The sequence below is a fragment of the Mastigoproctus giganteus genome, chromosome 4, assembly GCF_048544385.1.
Source record: "Mastigoproctus giganteus isolate SK-2022 chromosome 4, ASM4854438v1, whole genome shotgun sequence".
NCBI lineage: Eukaryota > Metazoa > Arthropoda > Arachnida > Uropygi > Thelyphonidae > Mastigoproctus > Mastigoproctus giganteus.
The window spans coordinates 219,898,691-219,925,153 of record NC_143578.1 but is presented as its reverse complement, the minus strand read 5'-3'; the positions used below and the strand labels follow the sequence as shown (position 1 = coordinate 219,925,153).

The window sequence follows — 26,463 nt, the reverse complement described above, 5'->3', positions numbered from 1 at the left end:
TTTATCCAAAGTCTAATCATCACTCAGCACAGTATTAGACATCGTGCATAACGGACAGTTTACTTGAACATTGTATCGTAATTAATGCAACCAACGCAGTTCCATTTTCGAGAAGTTAATAATGGCCGATAAGAATGAAAAAGCAACGTATAAGAAAAGAATGAAAAAGCAACATAGTAAGACTATAAATGTAAGAAAAAGACTGAATTCAAAAATTAAATTAAGACGTTTTGAAGCGAATAGATTCCCGTCAACGATAGCAGATGTGTGCCATAATTTAGGACCTGCAAGTTTAACTGTAAGAACAATTATAAAAAAAAATTAATTTTAGCAGCGGGAAAGATAGCTGTTCCACTGCAAGCAACTAGGGCTAGGCCGGCTATTAGGACTGAAATGGAAAGACGTTAACTAATTTTATTGAAGATAATATCCAATGCAGAATTCAGTTAAGTTAAATATTATAAAAAAAAAAAGAGAGAGAGATTAGCCAATATGATTATCTGAAGAAAACTCGCCTAAAAAAAAAAAAAAAAAATGTGCAACCATTTAAAACTGGTAAGGGCTGGTTGAATAGATTTAAATCCAGGGAGAAGCCACAAGTGCAGATCAAGGAGCTAAAACTTTCAAAAAAGAACTTAAAATTATTAAAGAGGGGTATTATGTGTTATACTTCTCAAGTTTTTAACAAAGATGAAGCAGGACTTTTGTGGAAACGAATGCCTAAAAGAAGTTTCATATTGAAAGAAGAAAAAAAAACATGCCAGGTTTCAAAGCAGCGAAGGATCGGTTGACTTTATTGTTGGGTGGTAATGCTGCGGGGGATTTAAAATTAATACCCCTTTTAGTTTATTTAGAAGAGGGCTAAAGTTCAATCCAAAATAGACATTTTTCATGATTAAATTCATCAATTAAATCAAATCAATTTAGATCAATTAAATTCATGATTTTAATTGCAATTTTAAGTTTAATTTTGATAAATAGTTACCACATAATTATATACGTATGTAATGCAGAATATTTTATATGTACAAATATTTGAATATTAAATATTTTGACAGACATTTGTGCATCTTTTCACTACCGTTTATTATTGATTAGGAAATATCCTAGGCACCGACCACAACTTACAAATACATGTTACCTTATGGGAATGCGGAGCTCGCTTAGCGCAGATTCACTTAGCGCTCTGTTTTTCCGGAACGAATTATCAGCGTTAAGCGGGGGTCACCTGTATATGTTTTCGTGGAATTTTTAAATTTTGCAAAAATGAGAATTTTGTATATAAATGCTTTAAAATGTTAATTTTCTCTTAGTTTGACTTTATTGCCCAGCACTACAGTAAAATTATCAAAAATCAAATCAGAATTTTAAAAAATTACAGGAAAAAAAAAAAATTGTAAAAAATCCATAATTACCTTTCTGATATAACAATATCCTCTGCATCTATTTATGTATTATCAAATTTGTCTGAATTCCCCAGAAATTCTTAACTTCAGCTTGTGTAAGCCCAAATCAGACTACTGATCAACATGCGTGCTCTTCTCCAATTTTCAAAACCACTCTTGTTACCATCTATTATAAACTCCATAATTAGCTGGAAACACAGATAAGAGATGGCAACATGTACTAGAAAAATTCATACAGACATGTTTGTATGAATATCCATATGCAGTAGATAGAACCACAGTTATTACAGTGGCATCATTTCATTACATCTCATATTGTGAATGCCCACAAAACAAGTTGCCCATTAGGTTATACTTCAAATAAGTTAATGCTTCCCAGTAGAGAAGACTATTGTTACTTATTCTCAGTGGATACCACCACCACCAAGACGACTGTTTCAGGGCTATCTGGCCATTTATTGATGTAGTGAAATGATGCCACTATAATAATTTTGGTTAATTTACTGCATATAGACATGATGCATTTGCACTAACTTATATGCCTATAAATTTCCTGCAGTCTGAGGCTTTTGACTTGAATTTTTATTAAGAAAATTCATACATTAAAGGAGCATATTATTTGGAGCAACTTTCAAAGTGTAGATCTATGTATATTCACCAGAATCCACACATGAGAAATGTAGATCTATGTATGCACCACTGAAAGGATTAAGCTAATATCAAAAATAACCGTAATACAAAATTTGAATTAATTATTTCATATGTTCGTTATAACTTCTATTACACATACATTATCTTTTTCAACTTCTTGTGGTGGCAACTTCATTGGGACAACTTCCTTTTCATCTGTCAATTCTTCAGATTTCACACTTGTGTCACACTGTTTCTTCAAAGGGGTGCTTCCTTGACTGTCAGCTGTAAAATTAATAGAAACTCTTAAGATTGAATCATTTTGTCCTTCTAAATTCCTACCCAGAAAGCTCTTAATGAAAACAGAAATAAAAAGAAGTTAATTAATGTATGCATTACATTTAAGACAGATTAGCAAATAGTAATACAGTGCAACCTTGATATAACACACTTCTTCATACTGTGGTTTTGATGATACCATGGGTATGACATGTCCACCAAAAAAAGTAGCGTGTTCAAGGAACTAGCAATTTCATGATGGAAACTAGAAAAAGTGAATACTGTATATATTCATATATATTGTACATCCTACTATCATATTTCCAAGAGGGGAAATTAGCTAAAAATTGGCTGTATATTTGTTTCGATATATTCAGTATTCAGCTGCAGAGTAATTTTTGTAAACAGGATTCATCAGAGACTAATACTGTAGACACCCAGTTTCTCCTCTCAGCTAGAGATGCAATAAAAGAATAGACACTAATTACAAGCAGCTACCTTTGGAGGGGAATGTGGCTATCATTCATCAAGTGAATTACATTAATTACACAGTAAATTTTTGTAAACAGTACATGACATCCTTTCTTCGAATAAAAGTTACACTTAGAACAGGCAAAAACTGCTGAGCTAAACTAGACAAAAATATACATTAACTGACAAGTGAATTATGGAGAAATTATGTGACTTCACTTTGGCACTACAATAGTGCCAGACAGTTTAGTTTTGATTTAGTTTTCTCAAAACAATAAATTCTAGGGCACCAGAAATACATGGCAAAATAAATAAATAAATCAGTAGGACTGAAGTAACAGCCACCAAAAGAAAAAAAACTATATAAATGAAGAAAATTTAAAGGCTATGGAAAGAGTTAAGAGTGGCAAAACAAAATGCAGTTAATGTTGTGAGTGTGGAATTCCAGAAGGAACAATCTGCAGTTGGATGAAAGAGGAAGAAAAATTGCATTCATTCACAGAGTCCATGGTGATTCATGGAGATGGTGACATATTTAAAGATTCTAAAGGGTGGCTCTAGAGTATAAGTCTTGTCATGGAATATACCAGGTTAGTCTTGCAGGCAAATCTGCATTTGGCGACATTATAGCAGCAGAAGAGTTTCCTGAATTTCTGCATAATGTGATTCAAGATGGTGAATTTCACAGATGAACAGTTGTAAAACTGTAATGAAACAGCAGTGTACCTTGCCCTGACAAGTCACTGGATATTAAAAAGCATCTAACAAAGCAAACATGAAAACTAACAAACAGAAAATGACTGTATGCAAACAAGACAAAACAATCACAAGTAAGCCAATGTGCAACAGTAAAAGTCCTTGGTGTTTCAAGCATGTCAACATGAAATCTATCTATGATTTATAAAAATAGATCCAATGCTTGGATGATAAGTGATATTTTTGTCTCATGGTTTGACAGTAAGTTTGTACCACTGGTGAGATGCCACCTGCTTTCCAAAAAACTTGAAGGAAAGGATCTGTTACTGTTGGATTACTGTTCAGCTCATCCTCTGCCTTGTGTCCTGAAATCAAAATATGGCAAGATCAGAGACATTTTTGCCAAGGAACAACTGCACTAATTCAGCCTATGGACATGGCATTATTTGAGCCCTCAAAGCCTATTATCATGGTGGGTTACTTGGTGTTGTGAACTTGGAAATTCAAGTCCTGAAAAGATTAACACTGAAAGACAACACTGGATTAGCATGAGAGAAAGTAACCTCAACAGCAACTGAAAACAGCTGGAAAAAATGTATTGGAAAAGATACAGTCATTAATAACCTTGAATTGGCAGCATTCTCAGAACAAGAAGCAAAAGCTGCTGGTTGCATACTTGGTGGCAGACTTAGAGCCAATGACCTGGCTGCTTGGACTGAGGTGGATGCAGAAGCTCCAGTTGCATATTACCTGATTGAGGAAGAAATAGGAGCCTCTATGAACAGTGGTAAGACAATTGACAAACGGAAGGGCAGCGACACAGGGAGTGACTCAGAAGATTATGTGGATGACTCAGTAAGGAAAAAGTACCATTTTATCCTCACTACCAAAACCTTTGATATTAAATATTAAATTTGATATTATATCCATCTCACATGATGGATCAGGTGACATAAGCCAATGCTGGCTCCCTGTCTTTCACTAATAATGATTTATAGTTGGGCAACTCCTGTTCTGGCTACAGATCTTCAGTTGCATACTCGTGCCAAGGACTGTAAGGAAAGGGGGGAAAAAAAACAGTTTAATAGCATTTATAAATCGTAAAGAACATAACTCTTTATCAAAAATTAATACGCTTGTCATGAATTTGAATTTCAAGGAAAAATGGGCAATCATTGGCAACAATGGTAGTAAGCTCCAGCGGCAATACACTGAATGCATCAGGAAGCAGCTTCTTCAGTAAACTTGGTATCCCAGATCCTTAACTTTGATATACAGTCCGGTCTTTGTTACTGTAATCTTTATTTGATATTAAAATGTTGATTCTTGGCAAAGTGACTCAAATTGCTATTGCTTCTAACTATTGATTCTCAAATAGCAGCAACAGCTATCCTTTTACCATTTTTATTGCTATTGGTACTATTTTTAGATAAGGTTTAGTTTTCTTATTGTTAGTTCTGCTTGATATTAAAGTGTATCACATTTTGGTAAGAGGTTTGAAAATAACCTGAAAACTAATTAAACAGTAAAAACTCTCCAGCCCCCACAATTCATAGCAAGAGGATTAATTCTTGACCAAGTGTATCATGTTCTTTTTCAATCTGCAGCTAGAATAGGATATGCCCGACTGCCAGTCAAAGTTAGTGAAAGCTAACAACAAACAAACAAACAAACAAAAAAAACCTGTGTAAAAACAGCAAATCTGCAGTAAGAACTGGTGGAAGTATTGGAAAATGGTTTGAGATTAAACTTAAAGTGAATCAAGGTTGCACCTTATTGTTATTATCACTTTTTTTTTTTTAATGAAGAATTTAACAAAAGAATGTGAGTTATTGACAAAGTTCAGTGTAAAAGATGTAAAAATTTGATCATTATATGTGGATGATACCATGCAACTAAATGGTATCTTGTAAGATTTAAGAATCTCTGAATAATTAAAATCTCTAAAAATTAGTTAGACAAAAACAAAGCTATGAAAGTTGGAAGAAACAAGAAAAATTTATATTGAAGATAATTAAAAAAATTAATGAAGATCAGGCATGCAAATAAATATCAGAATAAATAAAGCAGGAAGTCAGTTTAATTCTTTTGGAGCAAAAGAGATATTAGCCAAATAGCAAAATTAACTGTTTACAACATTTTTCTCAGCCTATTTAACCAATGATGCTGTGAGCCATGTCAGAAATAAAGACATTGATCAAAAATTAACAGAAATTTCAGAAATTAGAATCCTAAGAAAAATAAATGTAAACAATAGATGAAAATAATAGCAAGACCATATTACAAATGAGTAAATAAAAAAAATTAAAAAAAAATAAAAACTTTGGGATAACAAATGTCCAATGAAAGGTAAGAGAAGAAAACTTACGACAGTAGGGGCACAGAGGATGAAAAAAAATGGAGATTAGCAATACAGACATTTCAAGCAAAAATAAATGCTAAATAGACAGACAAACTAAGAAGAGGAAGGAATGGCATCAAGCAAACATTAGAAGAAAGGGAAACTTACTAAATATCTAACAAGAAACAGGATAGCATGAAGGAAAGCAGTGAATCAAAGGCTTATAGCCCTTCTGGACTATCATGCTTCCATGACTGGGAATAACAGATTTGGATAATGTACTGAAATATATACAAGTATTTTTAGAGAGACTTGGTTCTAGGAATAGTAATCATCCATCAAATATCTGAACAAAATTAAGTTTAAATAGATCCCAAACTTACCTCAAAACTCAACTGAGTATTCAAGTAAAATTGAATTCTTTGGGATGTTTCTAAAATAATTTGTGTTTAGAATATCAATTAAATAGTATCTATTAAATATGCATAATTATCACTAAAGTGTGATATAAAATAGCAGTATAAAATATCAAATTCTCACCTCCCACCTCTACTGGTTATTGTGGCTGTTTAATAAAATAAATAATAAAATAAATTTAGCTAAACTGCTAAAATAAATAATACATATATAATAATATATAAGAGGAAATGTTACATGATGGCTCTGCCATTGCATTCTGCTGATTATTATCAGTGGAACTTTCATTTGATGCAGGTCGTTCCATTTCTCCAGCACTTGCAGACAACAACTCCTCTCTTTTACGGTTTTTCTTTTCCTTCTTGGATAACAGTTTCACCCATTCTCCTGTAAAGAAATGTTATAAATTTTCACAGTAAGTAAGAAGAGTATAATAAATTTCATGTGTACAAAAACAAAATTCCAGAAAAGAAATATATTAATCACAAATAAAATAAACATTTATTCTTCCAATAATTCCTCACCTGTCCAACTAAAATACTAGACCCCGATCGCATTCAGCTAGTTGCACAGAAAACTCACCATGAGCAAATGTGCCAGTTCCACAGAAGGTATTTATTCTTGATAACTATTGTCAGAGAAACAGAATATTTTATGATAAGGATAGGTGAAATAGGACCAGAGTATGTTATGTTTACCAGAGGCAAAAGTTAGTGATACTGTAGAACAAGTATCATCTTTAAGGGCACAAAATGAGTACTATTGATGTTCAACAAAGTCAACTAGGGCTTCACATAACAGGTGTGATGTTGAGAAAAAGTCACAAGTTAGGCCTGAATTTAAAGGTATCTGTTATTATGCCAAGACAACAGGATTATGAGAGCTTGTAAATCAAATCAATTCTGAAAAGATTATTCAAGGATCATAGAGAAAAATATGCCACTGCTCATTAACAAACAGGACAATGTTATAAGAAATGTAGTACACTTGAAAAGCAGGGGTACAAAAATCTTTGCTGTGCTAATGAGACAATATTAGGAAAGTTAGAAAACTACTAGTTTTAGGGAAGGGAGGTTACACAGACTAACAGTGAGAAGACCACATGCAGAAGTGGAATTATTATTGCATTGTTTCATAGTGAGACATGCATGCAGTAGCCTGTAAGTTGGCTAGGTGGAGTGATTACAAGGCCTAACATGACAAGAAACTGTGGAGGAGAAGGAATTGTGCTTTTGGCTAAGAAACATGTTGGTTCTAAAACAGTAAAGATTTTAGTCAATTAATTTGTGACAAACTGAAAATGATGTCGAACAAAAGATTTTGCTTATGAAAACAAAAATGAAAACAGGAGTACAAGTATGTTATAGGCCAAATGACTAAGATGAGTATAATAAACAACTATATTGAGAGAGAGTAGAGAAGCAAATCAGAATGTCTTAAGTAGGATTGTAACTTTTCCAGATATCAACTGGCACTCAAGTGTGCAGCTCACTCAGTAGGAAACCATTTTTGGATTTACTAGAAGACTGCATTCTACATCAACTTGTTGGAGAAGCAGTAACGAAAAGCAGTATTTTTGATCTGGTTATCAGCAGTAATTCATCATATATTATGAATATTCAAGTAAAGGGTACCTTGGTGGGACTTATTCAAAGAAATATCTATAGTCAATGATAAAGGAAAAGGATTTTGTTTTTGCAAAGTAGATTATAATGGGCTCAGACATTTCTTAAACTGACAATGTTAAAAAATGTGAATGCCAGTGAGAAGCGACTGCTTTCTACATCAACTTGTTAGAGAAGCCAAGAGAAAGCAACATTCTTAATCTGGTTATAGGCAGTGAAAAGAAGATCATGGAGGCTACTAAGTAATCAAGAGATATTTTTTGTGTATACCAAAACATATCATACAAACTAACAAATTTAGTGTCAAAAAAAAAAAAAAAAAATGCAAGTTATTATTAGCCACATGGTACAAGGAAGCCTGCAGCTTATGCTGCACTAGTCAAAAAAATAAATTTTCTGAATTACCCAGAGAGAGAGAGAGAGAGAGAGAAGTGGAAGGGAATCACCAAAAAAGAGAAGAATGATATTCAGCTCAGGGCTCTGGGTGCCAAGCTCATATTCACCAGATGTGCACCCCTACTCAAGGGATTAGGCGCACCAAAACAGATAAAACAATAATAATTATGTACCAGGTACATAATGAGTTGCTGCTGCTCTACTCTGAGACCAATAGTGTCACTGATAATGTCACAGCGGCAGCCATTAAAAACATCTTTACTGCAGGAACTCATTATGAAACTAAAATTATGTGTAAAGTTACCATTCTGTGTATATGTTCATGAAGACATGTATTGTAATTCTGATACCGAATTATTTTAGGAAATTGTCTTTTCACCCATCTCCCCCATTTCCTTGTCAATAATGAGCAGTAAATTGTGCAAGAGTTATATCTTTTAATGTTTCACCCTGTTTTTTATATTTATCAAAAATACTACCTTTCCACATATGTAAAGACTCACTATCAACTTGTTGTTCATCCAATTCAGCTTTTGATTTACGTAATTTTTGACGCTCGTGTAGCCACACCGTTGGCACGTATTCAATCACTCTTGAAGACACGGACATTGGGTATCATAATAAATACCAAGCTGCCTCTTGTGAACTCATGCTCCACAGAATTAAATACATCTACACTTAATGTTCGTGTTAGATCAGCTATATCCATATCAGGATATTCTTCTTGTAGCTGTATAATTTTCCTTTTGCAGGTTGCTTATTTCTCTGTTAGTTTTATTCACATATTTAACTACATATGCTGCACATGAATATTCTTCTATGATAAATTGTAAATCCGAATTAGACTTAAGCACTCCTAAAATCTAAGGATTGTAATTATTCATAAATTTCTCTTCTATCTTGCATTTAAGAAATACACATGGTCATTTGATACCAGCCCTCAAAATATTTAGATATTCTTCTTCTGATTAGCAATGATTTGATTTAAGCAATTGTTAGAAATTAACATGATTATCCAATTCTAGGTCGTGCATTTTATGATATTTTTTGCGATAAGCTAATCTTCGATTGTCGTCTGTGGCCATCGATATCAATATACGAGTTTGTGACATTGGCCAAAAAGGTGCTTCAAATCGACATTTGCATCGGTTCACGTTATTATTTTTATAACAGGTAAAAGTATGTTTATGTTGCTGTAAATTTGAATAATCTGAAGTTCTCTATAGAACATAATGCATCTATCATTTGGATTGCTTCTTCCATCCCACCTTTTTCTTCTAATGGTACATTGTTCATCCATAATAATATACGTGCATGTGGACTTCCTCGATGTTGAAATTCAATGCGTTTAAAGAAATTCACAATATAATATTTCCCAAAAGGACATGTTTTCGATTTTAAAATTGAGTATACTCTCAACAATTTTATTAAAGTATATGGAACACATTATGGGGTCTTCATTTATTAATGTAGCTCTTTCCATGTAAGGTAGATCCATAACTTCATTAGTTGTAATTTATTGTTTATATCTGAATTTGTATAACATACACAGTAATACAGACCATGTTGGTTCAGACGCACTCAACGTCAAGAACACTGTAGGTTTTCCTAATTGACGAATCATGGCAAACACATCTCATTTACATTGACTCCAATAATATGTTGAATTGGGAATTTATTTCAGAAATTCCAAGTTAGACTAATGACTTGTTTATAAATTCTTTCAGTTCCAATACAGAACAAATGTTACTGATTTAAATGCAATTTGCTAATTTTCTGGGTTACGCATGCACATAACTTTCATTACCATATATAGAAAATGTTGGGGAGTTACTCCACGACAATCAGATCTACAAATTTTACTCAACGCCATAATAAAGGGAGTAATTTTCAATCCATTTTTAAATTTTCATGCATGTCCCAAATATATAACTGGAAAAGAAAGTTCTTCTGCATGTATATCAAATATGAAACTTGTTGGAGATGATTTCTGACCCAGTGCTATTAATAGATATTTACCTTCAGACCATAATAATGTTTGTTATTGAATTATCATTAGTTCATCATCATTGTTGACAGGCTCCACAATGTCATCTGAATGTTCCTGTTTACTATCATCATTTGCCCCCAAGAAATCTTCACTCACTTAGCCATAGAATTTATACAAAGGTGAATTTATCAAATACCGTAACCATATTTTCACTATTTTCTTCTGCACACATCCTTGTAGATATGATGATTTATGTATGAGTCTTCATTTTCATCAGTTCATCAATTAGATAAACCTCCACTGGATGTTCATCAATTAGATGAACATCCAGTGGAGGCAAATGAGTAGGATATGTTGAATATACAAATCCATTTGATGTGGCCATAGTTGGTATCCATCTCTTTTAATGAAGTATGACATGTATTACATGTCATGAAAGTACTCACTACTTCTTGTAAATAAAATTCATTGAAGTAATTCATGTGAAGTTGTTGGAAATGGTTTCAAATCTAATTGAAACCATATATGATCACAAACATTACAATTAAATCCAAATGGGTTTTTTGTACACTAGTTTTTCAAACTCACTGTCAGCTCATGTAGACATTATAGGGATGTAATCAGGAATCCCGTTATTAGCCATTTCTAATTTCACTTTTCATGTACGATATTCCTTCATTCGTTCTGCTGGAATTTTAGATTCCTGACAAGTATCAGGCCATAGCAGAACTCTGTGGTTGACAAGTATCAGGCCACAGCAGAACTCTGTGGTTGAATTTTATTATTCGGAATAGTTGAATTTTATTATTCGGAATAGTTTGAATTTCTAATTTACTTTTCTTCCATTCACGATATTCCTTCATTATTTCAGCTCTAGTTTTTTTGGGGTGCAGTTGAGAACTCCCAGGCATAACGAAACACTTGTTGAATTTCATCTGGATTCACATTTCTGTCCAATTTCCCTTTCTTTCTTTCACGATATTCCTTCGAACGCTGGGCTGTAGATTTTGGCACAGTCCCTCGCGTATTAATCGTTACTCAATTGTACTTGTTGTGTCACTGCAACTTGTTACTTCACAGCACTTGTTGCGTACAATTGAGTTTTCTTGGGTGCCTGCATTGCACTTGTTGCGTCACTGCAACAACAAGTACAACGCATGCACAGTTTCGTGACGACTTCTAGGTAACAACACTTTTTTTTCAAAATAACGACAGTAAACACGTTTTTAACATCAAAATCTTTGGTGAAGAAAAATAGGAAAAGTAGTAATAAATTCTTTGCTTATGTTAACACCAGATGAAAACAGATAAATAACACTATGATGAATAAACAGATGGCAAATAATATAAATTGGGGTAATATGGAATTAGGGGAAAATTACTACTATGGATAAAGGGATAGTTAAGCAGTAGAAGGGTGATTATAACAACCACTGTTCATAGTCTAACACAGGCTTGGGCAAACTACGCCCCTGCAAGCAGGCCGCATGCGGCCCGCGAGCTTTAATTGTATTTTCAAAAAAAGTTTACTTATTTTATGCCTTTTGCGACGCCTTTTTGAAAAATAAATTTATATATGTAACACATTATAGAATTTGCTGACTTGTAAATTGTTTTATCTCTATTGTTCAAATTAAGATAGAATTTGAAATTGTGCGCGAACCGGAGCAAGCCAACGGGTGCTTTTATAACGGTATAATATGCGATTATAAACTAACCACGCAAAACTACGGTAACAGACAACCGGTGATGACAACAACGGCTTTGCTGTGGTGGCAGAGTAATAGGATAGGACTGCTGACCAGCCACAGTTCCAATCTGTTTTCTCTGACAGTCATCCCACAGTTTTTTGCGTTATCTTCAGTTATCATCTTGGTGCCAGTAGCGATAAAAATAATATTTACACCCTTTTAAAAATGAATAAAAAATGAAAAATTCAACAAGAGCATCGTGTCTTCAATGGAGAGAGGAACACAAAATATTTTTTTGCTAACATAAATAACAAGACTCTGCCGGGAGAGTGTCTCAGTGTTGAAAGAGTACAATATTAAAAGACATTTCACTACTAAACATTCCAAATATGGTGCCAATTTAACTCCAGAAGCGAGAAAGAAAACTGCTGACGAATTGATCCAAAATTTATCTATAGACAACAAGATGTGTTTACACAGCTAACTAAAGAAAAAGAAGCTACTATAGAGGCAAGTTTTGTTATTTCTCATATAATTGCAAAAAGCAACAAGCCTTTTTCTGATGGAGACTATATTAAAGAATGTATGACTGAAGCTTGAGGAATTATATGTCCTGATATTAAACACAAATTTGAGAATATAAGTTTATCTCGGCGAACTGTAGTAAGAAGAATTGAATGTATTGATACAAATTTGAATGAGCAATTATCAGTATTAGAATCCATAACATGGTACTAGATAGCTCTCGACGAGCTGATATATTTGAAAAATGCTTAACAAAATATAATTTACAATGGAACAAAATGGTAAGCGTAACAACTGACGGAGCACCAAGTTTGACAAGGTAAAAATGTTGGAGCATTAGAGAAAATTCAGGATAAAATTTGTAAAAATTATCCTGATTATAATTTAATTACAATTCATTGTATTATACATCAACAAGTATTATGTAAAAATGTGTTAAAAGTTGAACATGTCACATCTTGTATTATTAAACTAGTAAATTTAATATGATCGAGGGGCTGAAACACAGACAATTCGTTAATTTTCTTCAAGATATTGAATCTGAGTACACAGATATTCCTTATCACAGTCAAATTCGATGGCTTGGCTTAGGAAAAGTTCTTCAGCGAGTATGGGATCTTAAAGATGACATCATTATTTTTAAAACTGAAAAATATTATGGACTTTCCCGAATTAACTGATAACTGGATTTGTGATTTTGTGTTTACTCTGGACATCGTGACACTTCCAACACAGTGTTACAAGGGAAAAATTTATACGCCTATGATATGGTAAAAAGTTTGAATGGATTTCAATTAAAACTCCAGTTGTTTGTTTGTTATTTGGTTTTTAGGAGCATTAGCAACTAAGGCCATATTACTCTGGGGATATGCAGCGGTCATTCCCTGACCTTTCCGCAACCTATGTATTTGGTGGTCACGGGCTTGAACCCCGGTCTAATCAAGAAGCGTGTGCTCCTGCTCACCTGGCTACGGAGGCGCCAAAACTCCAGTTGTTCCTTCGACTTTTATTGATTAACAAGATAGACGACTTTTCAACCATGAAGTTGCTGAAGATTCCAGAAAATAAATTTGAAAAATATTGTGAAATTATCAACGCTTTGAATGATGACTTTTCATGAGGATTTGGCAACTTCTGAAATATTGAGACAAGTTTGGCAATAGTGCCCCGAGTGAACTACAACTTCAGATTATAGATCTGCAGTGTGATACCGATTTAAGGGAATTGCACCAGCATGAGGAAATCTGTAAATTTTACAATACTCTTAATTTGGACAAATTCGACAAACTTAAAAGATTTTGCCGGAAAAATGTTGGTTATTTTTGGATCAACCTACATATGTGAACAAAACTTTTTCCATCATGAATCTAAATAAAAATTCTTTACAATCAAACATCACCGATGAACATTTACAAGTAGTTTTAAGAATCTCAACTACAAAATTAACACCCGAAATTAAAAAAAAAAAAAAAAGTTAAAAGATGTAAAACATTCATCTCATTAAATTCTTGGTTGTTAAAGAATAAATTTTTTTTTGTTATATATTTCTTCTTCATAACAAATAATATATATATATAAAAATAGTATTTTACGTGCGGTCCGCCTTCTTTTTGAATTCCTAATGTGGCCCTTCAGCCAAAAAGTTTGCCTAGGTCTGGTCTAACATGATGAATGGAGTACCATAGCAGTTGCTGATGCACCTCTTACTGTTTTTATACCATTATGTCCACCTGACATAATGGCATAACTGTTGATGATCCTGTATAGATTGCTGATAAGCTGGATAAAAATTTTGCATCTAAATTCAAACATTAAAAAGTTTTTGGTAGAACCTAGCAGAACTTTATCTAATACTGATTGGGAGTTGAATAATTTTATAATAACAGAAAGTAAGGTGGAAGAGAAATTGCTGCATATAAAAGTGAACAAAGCACCTGGAGCCAATGGAATCTACCTAGTTATATAAAATAAGGACCCCCTTGTGCCAGGGAAAATAATGGAATCAATAGTTAAGAGAAATAATGCAACATCATCTTGATAGGAGCAGGGCTGTTGGAGGAAGACTATGCCTGATCAATCTACTTTGCTACTATGAGGTCATCACAAAGGAACCATATGCAAAGAATAATTTTGACATCATAAACTCAGATTTCAATAAAGCCTTTGATACTATACCACATGACAAATGATATAAATTGGGGTAATGTGGAATTAGGGGAAAATTACTACTACAAATAAAGGGATAGTTAAGCAGTAGACGAGAGTGATAATGACAACCACTGCTCATAGTCTAACATGATGAACAGAGTACCATAGCAGTTGTTGATGCTCCTCTTACTGTTTTTAATATTTATTAATGATAATATAGGAATTTCAAGTTAGATGCCTAAATTTTCTAATGATACAATGGTCAGCATGTGATTAAGTGATAATAATCAGGGTATACTGCTTCAAAATCTACATAAGCTAAGCAGATGAGGTTTAACAGTGATAAACAGTGCTCCAGTTTGGTAGCAGTAATCCTGGAATAACATGCCGCATAGGTAGCACCGAACAAAAGGAAGAAAAAAAAAGGGATAATTCTACAAGCTGACACAAACAAAAAAAAAAAAAAAAACCTTAATATCTTGGTGAGATCCAGAATGTGTGTGTGTGTGTGTATATATATATTTTTTTTTTCTTTATGAAAAAAACATGAAAGGTTATAGAACCTATAGTACTTAGCACCATGTGTAAGTTGAAGACTGATTCTGCAGACTAATTTTCAGGACATACATATTTATTAAAAAATTAAAACATTATTAAATGCGAAGGGAAGTTATTCAGGAAAACTGAAATTGAAGGAATAAATGAGGAAAAAGAAAATTTTGTTCTGTGATTTTGAAGTTCAACAGTAAGAGAATGCTAACTTTGCAGCACATGTTAGAGTGGATTGGATCAGAGAATCCAAATTATAGAAGTCAATTCAGAAGAACAGTACCCATGAAAGTATCTATAGAAAATACATGCAGCACAAGCAGAGCATCTATGAGACAGACAGTGGAGGGAACTCTGTTAGAGATGAGTCATTAATTAACCTAACTGTCCTCTTTTGAATGGAATCTAGAAGACAGAGGTTTTAGGAGCACTGCCCCAGATGTAGGAACAATATTCCATGGTAGGGCAGATTCGCGATTTTTACAGAGTGAAGAGCTGTTTGGAAGTAAAGTAACACCAAGAGCGAAAGAAAAAAAAATCAGGTTTTTTAGATGCAGAGGAAGCAATGTTTGTAATGTGCTTATGGCAAGAGAGAACTGAAGTTAAGGTAATCCCTAATAGAGATATCTAATCTTACTTAGAAATACAAGTATCACCAAAGATAAGCATAAGGAGCAAAAGAATTCTTTTTGAGAGATATAAGACAGGATTGGGTTTTAGAAGCATGGAAATCAACTAAGTTATCTTTATCCCACTGAAGAATTACCTGGACATCAGCATTTAAGGAATTGGTAGTGTATATTCGAGAAGTTGAAACTTTTTGTGAAGGGTAAGGTTTCTCAACTTGGATGGGGAATGCAATGTGCTATCATTGGCATAACTATGTACAGGATTTCAGTCAATGGAAGAAAGTCATTAATATACAAGAGGAAAAGAATAGGAGAAAGAATGGCACCTTGGAGAAAACCTGCATTAGTGGAGAAGTTAGGAGGGGGGAAAGAGAGATCTACCATCAACTGCAGTGAGTGGTCAGAGAAAAAAACTAGACACTCAATTACAAAAAATAGTTGGCAAACCATAGAATGAAAGCTTATTTATAAGACTTTCTGCAAAACATGATCAAAAGCCTTTGAAATGTCAAGAGCAAGTGCTTGAGTTTCACTAAACTTGAATTTGTCCATAGATGGGTAACGTAAGGCAGTATACCACAAGTGGATTACTTGGGGACAGATATCCATTCCCACCTCTGCAAACTAAAAAGGAAACTGAACCGAATAGATATCGGCAAAAGTTGTGGCCAAAAGCTTTGACAAGAGGCCAGAATGCTTGAGTACCACTTGGACAAGAAACAAGTTTTCTACTCTTAGCCTTTTCGAAACCTAGTTTGGACTGATTAACAACTGGTTTCCAATTGTTGTGAGCTTTGCTGTAGGTAGAAAATGAAGCTGGAGATTTGGATACAAGCAATTGAGATATGCAACATTCTTATCTTGAACAGCCTTCGCACATTTATTGGAAAACCAAGGTTTAGATAAAGGATGAGATTTTAAGGTGGAGTGAGAAATAAAGGATTTCATCCCTACAAGAATTTCACTGACACGATCTGAGAAAATGTTGACATCAGAAGATTAGAAACAGTAATCTGACCAAGGAAAAGAAAAGAAATCTCACAGATCATCCCATTTTGCATTCTTGTAATGCCAAACAACAATAGATGGAGAATGGCCATGAGAGAAAGGCTCCATTGGAGAAGAGACCATCACCAAGTTGTGATCTGAGGTGCCTAGAGGACCACTAACCTCAACTCTGTACTTAGAAGGGTTGTTTTTTTTGAGAAAAAGATCAAACATATTGGCTGTGTGGTTAGGATTGTCTGGTATTCTGGTAGGTAAATGAACAATCTGTGCAAGGTCATTAGTAATTGCAAAAGCTTCAGTATCTTGACCAGCTGGGTCTGTATGACTAGAAAATTAAAGCTAACTGGAGTTGTGAACATGAAAATCACCAAGGAAAATTACTTCACTGTTAAGAAAGTTGGACTGGAGAAAATCAACTTTCAAAGAAAGTAAGTCAAATAGTTCCAAGTCATTAGTGGTGTTGGGAGAACAATTGAAGTGACAGATGAATTTGAAAGAATGAGGTGGAGAGATTTTAAGCTAGAGAAGATCGAAAAGAGGAGATTCCAAATTACTGCCTCTGAGAGGAAATAACCAGAGTGGACATATGCACAAGTATCACCTCTAAAACAAAAGTGGAGAGGGCATGCTGTATGAAGAATTGCTATGTGTATGCCATATTCCTTAAATATGGCATACACATAGCAAGAATATACACCCAGCTTCTTGGTATAACATAGCTTGGTTTGGTTTGGTTTTATTGGCGCATTAGCTACTAAGGCTATAATGCGCCAAGACCATGTCACGGTATAACATAGCCTTAACAATTCCCTTCGCATACACACCACTCAAATCCCTCCAGTCATTATATGGCAGAATAGAGGGCTTATAGAGAGCTACCAATAGGTTCGGTCCAGTGAACTATCTAGCAGCCAGCTTGCTCACACTGTTCTAGAGCCACACTCTCAAAATGTAAGGAATGTAAGATTGGATCTCACCATGATGCCTATTATAACATCAAATACATCAATCATACTGAATAATGAAAGAAATAGGGGTGAGGGGCTAGAGCTTTGCTCTGGAGACTAGTAGTAGTGGCATGTGATGCAATAAAGCAACTGTATGCAGCATCAGCCAAAAAAAAAAAAAAAAAAAAACAATCCCCTCTAAATATTTGTCCAGTTCTTCCTTAAATTTATTTAGCCTATCAACTTCCACAACACCAGATGGAAGTTTGTTGCAGCAATTAACCACCTGCTGGTTTAAGGCAAATTTCCACACATCTATTCTACATCTGTCCTTCCTCAATTCAAATTTATGCCCCCTTAGGTTTGTAATCTGAACAAGTGGAAGAATCCCATCAGAATTCAGTGTGCTCAACCCATTCAAGGCTCCACATGGGTTGAGACTAAACATGGGTTCCACCACGTCAAGCCTCCAATAAGCAAAGTGGTGGAATTGCACTGGTTGACAAGAGTTATCTACCTCCTAGTATTTCCTGGTAACACAAATGGGAAAACATTCCTCCACGTGTTTTTACACCACACTTTGACCCCATGCTTACATTGGTTCACACATAGGTAAACTTCTACAGTATACTAGACTCAGTATTTCAGGACTTGCATATGGGGGTTATACCCAGGATTACTAACAGTCCTACCATTGTGCAGGAGAAAATGGAGAATATGGCTGTTGCAGAATGACCAGACCTCACTGAAATTGAGCCCAATTTACTAAAGTGTCACCTGAATATCAGTTCCACGAGCATTTTAGACACCCAGGTAGCAAGTCCAGCTTGTCATACCTGAAAGAATGTCTGTGACAGCTTCGAGGCTGTCACAGACATTCTAGTATTAGTAGTGGCACATGATATGCAAGGAATCAAAGCCCATACAGGACCTGCCAAAAAAAATTACCCATTTCATTCGTCCATCCCTTCTAATAACCTAAATCCTTGTTAATTTAGCCATCCTTTCCCAAATTTAAATTTATGTCCTTGTGTGTACCATTCAAAAAAAGAATAAAGATGCAATCAAGAATTAATTTATTAAACCATTTTAAAACCCAAAACACTTCAATCAGGTGTAATTGCAGGTACCTACTTTCCAAACAATACAATTTACAGAACTCAAATGTGTGAATCTTGTCATATCTCTCTTAAAACAAACAAAAAAAGCCACCCATACCTTCACTGTTGTCATCTGTAGATTGCGGATTAGCATCTAGTTTGGTTTCCGTCTTTTTGGGATGGTGCTGAGGCTGAGATTGTTGTTGCTGTTGTGAGCCACGAGTCCTTTTATTTTGCTGTTAACAAATAAAAAAGGGGGGGCAATATATTAAAGTACAATAAACTGAAAAACAAATTAAATTTAACTAAAATTATTTTTTAAATAATTAGCTTTCTCCATTCTTTAAACACAATTTAGGAATCAAAATATAAATGAAATAGTGCAGTAAACTGAAAATTATTCGGCACTAAAAAAAGTTTGAACTAAGGACTACCTTGTCCTGTATCCTTCTGAGGTCAAGCATACAGAGAGCCAAGGGAGCTCTCAATTTACTGTATTTATTTTTAAGGCCATATAGCATCTAATATGTGAAACAGTATTTTAAGTTTGATTTCTTTACATCATGTGATGGAACAGAATCTACAGAACTGTTTCATTATTCAAATCACCACGGTCTCACTAATTTAGACTACCCACTATTTGATGAAACATTTGTTAATCTCTAAACAGACTAGAGGCCTGCATCAGGTCAGGTACCTACAGGATATCTACAGTGCAAGTCGGGTCTTCAGAAATTGTGGTTCATGGATTGTGTGCCATTTATTTTTTAATTATGATGAGAGCCCTGTCAATCAATTCGGCCCTGGAAAGATTGTGCAGGGCTCAAGGGGTAGAATTTTTTTCAGCCTGGTCTGTACTTGTTAACAGGAGAGACTGCTTCTACAGGGATGGGATACACTTAAATAGAAAGGGTGCAAGAATGTTTGCTGATGCTATCGAGGCAATGTTAGGTGGGTCGGAAAACTGCTAGATTGGGGGGATACAAGGACTAATAGATTAACAGTAGCCACTGGCAGAGGTGAAAGTGATTCTTGCACTGCTTCTATTGGAATGAGCCGCAGCCTGGAAAATAAGATGCAGGATATTTCAGAGACTGCTGGGAATCATTGGGGTACAAGTAAACACATGGGTTGTGTTAGGGTAGCTAAGAAAAAGAACAGGTGCATGTATACTTGTGTGTACACCAATGCTAGGAGTTTAGTAAATAAATTTGATGAATTTGAGGTGTTGCTCAAAACATCAAAGGCAGATATTGTGGGGATTTCAGAGACGTGGTGTCACACAGATATAAGAAATGCAGAACTGGAATTTGGGGAGTACAATGTCTACAGAAAGGATAGACAGGATAGGAAGGGAGGAGGGGTTATGCTATTAGTTAAAAAACACATAAAATCCAAGGAAGTGAAGCCAGTCGACATCGCTGGACAGTGCAGTGTCGAGTCAGTTTGGTGTGACATAAGCATTGGGAGATCAAAACTGAGAGTAGGAGTGTGCTATAGGCCTAATGACTCTGATGAGTATAATAAGAAACTGTTCGGAGAAATAGAGTGGGCCAGTAAATCAGTGAGTCTTATAATGGGGGATTTTAATTTCCCAGATATTGACTGGAATTTGGGGGCTGGTCACTCACACAGTAGCAAGGCTTTTGTGGATTTATTGGATGATTGTTTTCTACATCAGCATGTTCGGGAGGCAACTAGAGGGAGTAATACTCTTGATTTGATTATCAGTAGTGATTCTTCATGCATTAAGAATCTGCAGATAAATGAACCACTTGGTGGCAGTGATCACAGTGTGCTGAAGTGGGAGTTACTCAAAGAGGTAACTACCATTAGGGGTAAAGGGAAGGGGTATTGCTTTCGTAAAGGCGACTACAATGGACTGAGACAGTATTTAAATTCTATACAGTGGGATCAACTGATGATATTGCCAACAGCAAATTCAAAATGGGAAGCATTCAAAGAACTTATCGTGGAAGCTACTAGGCTTTACATACCAACTAAGAAATATTGTTCAAGGTTTAGGCCTAAATGGTTGTCAGATGAACTAATGAGGCATATGGCAGAGAAGAAAAATGCATGGGATACATACAAATTAACACGTGACACGGACGCCTATGATAGATACAAGTTGATCTGTAACCAAGTTACAAAGGAGGTTAGGCAGGCGAAGGCAGATTACGAGAGATCCTTGGCAAGGGATGCGAAGAAAAACAGCAAAGAGTTCTTTAGTTATGTAAACTCTAGAAGGAAGGGGATGAATCAGATTGGTCCACTTGAGATCGATGGGTCAACTGTTGATGACCCTGCTCGGGTAGCTAACAAACTAAATGAATATTTTGCATCGACATTCACAAATGAGGAGTTATTCAGCGAGGGGAATGCCAGAGATGTATTCAACTCTAGCAGTAAGCTAGAGAATCTTGTAATAACTGAGAGCAAAGTGGAGGAGAAATTGTTGAAGATAAACACAAGAAAGGCACCTGGGGTGGATGGGATCTATCCAGTTATATTAAAGGAGGCAGCAAAGGAGGTAAGCAAACCCTTAGCCATAATTATGAGAGCTTCCTTGGACTCAGGGGAGGTACCCATTGACTGGAGATGTGCAAATGTGACCCCAATTCACAAAGGGGGATCAAAGGCTGACACAAGTAATTATAGACCTGTGAGTTTAACTTCTGTTCCCGGAAAATTAATGGAGGCACTGGTGAAAGAAGCACTGCAGGATCATCTAGACAAGACTTCAGTTATAGCTAGGACACAGCATGGTTTTGTTAAGGGGAAGTCTTGCCTGACCAATTTGATTGGATACTATGATGCAGTCACAAAAGAACTGGATGCAGGGAATAACTTTGATATTATATACTTGGATCTTAGAAAGGCTTTTGATACTGTTGCACATGGAAGACTGCTGCACAAATTGGAGCAGTGTGGCATTGGAGGCAAGTTGCTGCTATGGATAAAAGGGTGGTTGAGGGGGAGAAGACAGAGAGTGGTAATCAATGGACACTGCTCATCGTGGACTAATGTTATTAGTGGAGTCCCTCATGGTTCAGTATTGGGGCCTTTATTGTTTTCTGTATTTATAAATGATATTGATGATGGTATATCAGGCTTAATGTCCAAGTTTGCAGACGATACGAAGGTTGGCAGGGTTGTCAAGGACACTACTGACACTATGCTGCTGCAACAGGATTTGGAAAGGTTGAGCAGATGGGCTTCGAGGTGGCAAATGAAGTTTAACATTGACAAATGTAAAGTACTACATATGGGAAACAGCAACCCCAGAGCAACGTATCAACTCTGTGGTACTACACTGACAGTGGTAGAGAATGAAAGGGACCTGGGGGTGGTGGTGCAGGCAGATATGAAGTTCTCTGAGCAGTGCAGACGAGCTGCAAGAGTAGCTCATGGTGTATTGTCAATGATATATAGGAATTTTTCTAGCAGGGATAAGGAGGTGATTATTCCCTTGTATAAGGCAATGGTCAGGCCACACCTAGAGTACTGTATACAGGCCTGGAGGCCTCATTTCAGGAAGGATGTAGAGCTGCTGGAACGAGTACAGAGAAGGGCAACTAGATTGGTGAATGGGACAAAGGGGTTCTCTTACGAAGAAAGGCTTAAGTTTTGCAAATTACAGTGTCTGGAAACTAGGCACCAGCGGGGTGATCTGATAGAGGTGTACAAAGCCTTGAATGGTTTGAGCATGCTCAATGCTGATGGGATTCTTCCTCTAGCTCAGAAAAATCACCTGAGAGGGCATAAATTCAAATTGAGGAAAGACAGATGTAGGATAGATGTGCGGAAATTTGCCTTTAGCCAGCGGGTGGTTGGTGGGTGGAACAGACTTCCATCCCTTGTCGTGGAAGTTGATAGCCTAAATAAGTTTAAGGCTCAGCTGGACAGGTATTTCGAACGAACAGAGGGGTGAAGTGGAAGTGGTTATTTTTATTTATTTATGTTACTTTTTTTCTTTTTTTTTTTTTTTTTTTTTTTTTTGGCTGATGCTGCATAAGCTTGCTTTCTTGCATCAAATGCCTCTACTAATGCTAATGCTAATGTAAATACAATAATACCAAAAATTATTATATCAACTCATGATGTAATTGTTTTAATTAGATTTTTTCTAAGAAACATTCCTAATGGAATTCTTCCTCTTGCTCAGATCGGACATAAATTCAAACTGAGGAAAGACAGTTGTAGAATTTGCCTATAGCCAGCGAGTGATTGATTGCTGGGACAACCTTTCATCTGTCATTGGAAAGTTGATAGCTTAAATAAATTCAAGGAAGAACTAGACAAACTTTTGGAAGGAATGTATAATAGTTTTTTTTTTTTTTTTTGGCTGATTCTGTATAAGCTTGCTTTCTTGCATCATATGCCACTACTAATTTCACTGTAATATTTGAAGCAGCAATATATTCTAATATTAGCATTACATGTAAACTAACAATTAATTTTCATATTATGATATTAATTATTCTTACTTCACATTAATTATGCAAATTAATGTGAAGTACACTCACACAATTTAAAAAAGTGATCATTTCAGTTAAAAAAAAAAAAACCTGGTAAGTAAATGTACAGCAAACCATAATCTCCTTCATAAGGCAGTTTATGTCACAGAAAGTCCAGACTGAGGTGATTCAGTATGAATAATGCCCTAGTTAAAAAGCAATTTTCTTTCTTAGATTCAGAGGAGTATGAAACAGTACGGAAATCTATTCTAAGGCTATATCTTGTAAAATAGATAATACAGTAGACTCTCAATTTTTCAGGATAGATGGTAAAAAACAAATCCCGGATAATCAATTTCCCGGTTAATCCAAAAATACAAAAGAGATACTGTAGAGTTTTACGTAACTCGGGAATGACTAATAACATATTGCTACTATATTATTATTGACAAATCTGAATTCCGCACAATACCTGTTAATGTTTGGCCATTTTGACATCCTTATTAGAAGGATTCCTTAGAGATTTAACAGATGCACCGTTTTCAAACTTTTGAATAATTTAAAGTTTTTGTTTAACTGAAAACTCAACTCTTGCGTTTACCCATCATTTTCGCGATTTCTAAACAAAAAAAAAATTTACTATAAAAAAATTCCGACATCCCTGGCATAAATAATGAAACAAAATTTGTCCTTTTGTGCTGCAACGGAACATGACAATCGATGTGATGCACTAAAACAAAACTAAACATTTGGTCTCTTTTTTTTGAGTGGTGGGTGTGAAGACAGCAGGGATTGTAAGATAATAGGTACACTAATCTCCCAATGACGACTTATAATGCCGCTTGTTACTTATTTACAACTTGCAAAATATCTGTTTATACCTATTATAGTTATTACTTGAATTTTATTATTTCTGCTTCAGATTTTTTTTTTTTTTTTTTTTCTTTTGGAGTCTTGAAGTGTTCCGGTTAATCGAGAGTCTGCTGTATCAGTAACTTTCCTGTAGACGTATCGGCACACTAAGGATAACATTTATTATGAAGGTAAAGGAAATAACATACAAGTAAGCTCTTTAAAATTTGGCACCTTCAGGGATTGAAAGGTGTCAGATTATTAACATTTTCTAGATTTTAGACAGGGATACTTAGTGGATGAACAGTTTTTGAGGAGCACATTTTCAAGAAATATTAAGTACAAACAACAGAACTTGTTTATGTTATGTTTGTCTATACATTTATAACAGTTACCTTGTCCTTTCATCTGTTCCTGCAGCCAGCAAGATTAACTACATGGATAATACCAGTTTTAATTCTCACAGCAGAACAAACTTGCCTTTGTCACTGGTATTGCACTACTTGTTTTTTCCACATGTTGTACCCTACTATCTAATGAGAGAAAATGAATTCCGACAGCCTGTTTCAGAATCAGCCCTGAAACAGGCCATCGGATTCTTATCTTTTAGACAAATGTCCAATTAACCTTTTGGAGGGGACATAGGTTTAAAAGTAGTGCAATACCAGGGTAACTTGTTGCAAAGGCAAATTTTTGTTCTATTGTAAGAATTAGGACCATTGCATTATCTATGCCTTTTAAATCCTGCTGGAAACAAAAAACAAGTTAAAGGACAAGAGTGTCCTGCAAGCATCTTATAAAGAGAAAAATGTCAACTTTTTTAATGGATTTTTAGACAAATGCAACCAGTGAGTGACATGAGTGCCAGATAGCTTTCTTAATATTTCTGGATTTTAAAATTTTGACATTTTGGTGAAATGTGCGAGAATTTAAAGAATTTCAGATTTTCAAATGCTGGATTTTACAGAGATTACTGTATAATGAATTTTCTGGGTACAGTTCCATCATGTGTTGCTTGGTTCTAAAAGGGGATCAAATTTGAGATCAGCGAGTTGTACAGGATTTGAATAGTGGCACAGCAAATTGAGCTGCAGAACATTAATATTCTCCTTTTAACAAATCTCTATAGACAACTAATTTGGCTTGCAATATGTTTGTCACAGTTGCAGTTTTAATAAATGCTATTCCTAGAACTTTTGTTTGTTTGAGGTAATATTTGTTGTTCCTTAGGTTCTTTTCCTCAATTGTACAAATACATTCTGCATTTTTACAGGTTTACTTTAAATCCATTTTCAGTGGCTTATTTTTAGGAGAAAATTTCCTAAAGCAGGTATTCACAACAATGTTTCATATTATGAATGTACCTGAGAATCTAAGTAAGGAGAGTAAGATCTCCATAATAAATGAAATACTCATATTTTCAAAAATCTAACACAATCTAACTTATTTGAGTACATAAGTGGATTAGTGAAGTTTGCTTCAATCTCTATCAATGTTGTTAGATAGATCAGAGAGTATCCATGCACTAATCAGAGAATTTTCACCTCCAACAAAGAAGTTTTTGAAGAATTTTGCTGTTTTATTGATCTAATTATCATATTAAATTATACTCTGTAAGTAGCTTTATAGTCCTAGTCACTCTTAATTTATCTAGAGATTTTGTAGGTTACTACTTAATATATATTGAACTTTTGTATCATTTGAACCTTGCCACCACTGTTCTAGTTACAGAGTAAGTGGAAGGGAAATAAATATTTTTTTTAATTATGGTAAATAGGTAGCGCTAAAATTCAAATCACTTAGGTTGCCACTAGTTGGATAATTTTGTTATATATTATAATTAACTTTTAAACATAACAGCCTAATACATATAATGCAAACTTTGTGGCATGGTATAGTATTATTGCTGCGTAACCATATATCGATAACAACACATGAATTTTAATTATAGGGGATCCTCGTTATCCGAGGATAATTGGTTCCAGAAAATTCCACTTAAAACAGGGACCAAATTTTCGTAATGTTTATTATTTTAATAAAACTAAATTCAACTAGACATAATATTTTAAGAGTTTAAGATCCTATATCTATATAATATTGGTGTAGATACACTAGACAACTCTTAAAAAAAAACTATGGTAGTAGTGTGAAAAGCATCATTTCATCTGTATCTCATATTGTGCTCATCCTTCACAAAGAGTTGTCCGTGTATTGCACTACCTCCAATAAGTAACGCTTCACTAATAGAGAAGACCATTGTTACTTATTCTTAATAGGCACTGTTTCTAAACTAGTTGGATTTT

The 26,463-nt window shown here is 34.9% G+C and overlaps 1 protein-coding gene across 1 annotated transcript in view; it reads right to left on the bottom strand.

Moving 5' to 3' along the window:
• LOC150087418 (uncharacterized) overlaps positions 1–26,463 on the bottom strand; it is a 99,106-nt gene that overhangs the window by 46,143 nt on the left and 26,500 nt on the right. Inside the window, exons 3-5 of the mRNA XM_090371171.1 lie at positions 18,967–19,084; positions 6,478–6,627; positions 2,197–2,321 (exon numbers count right to left, since the gene is read on the bottom strand). Of these exons, the coding sequence (XP_090227297.1) occupies positions 2,197–2,321; positions 6,478–6,627; positions 18,967–19,084 (393 nt within the window). The remainder of the gene's footprint in view (positions 1–2,196; positions 2,322–6,477; positions 6,628–18,966; positions 19,085–26,463) is intronic.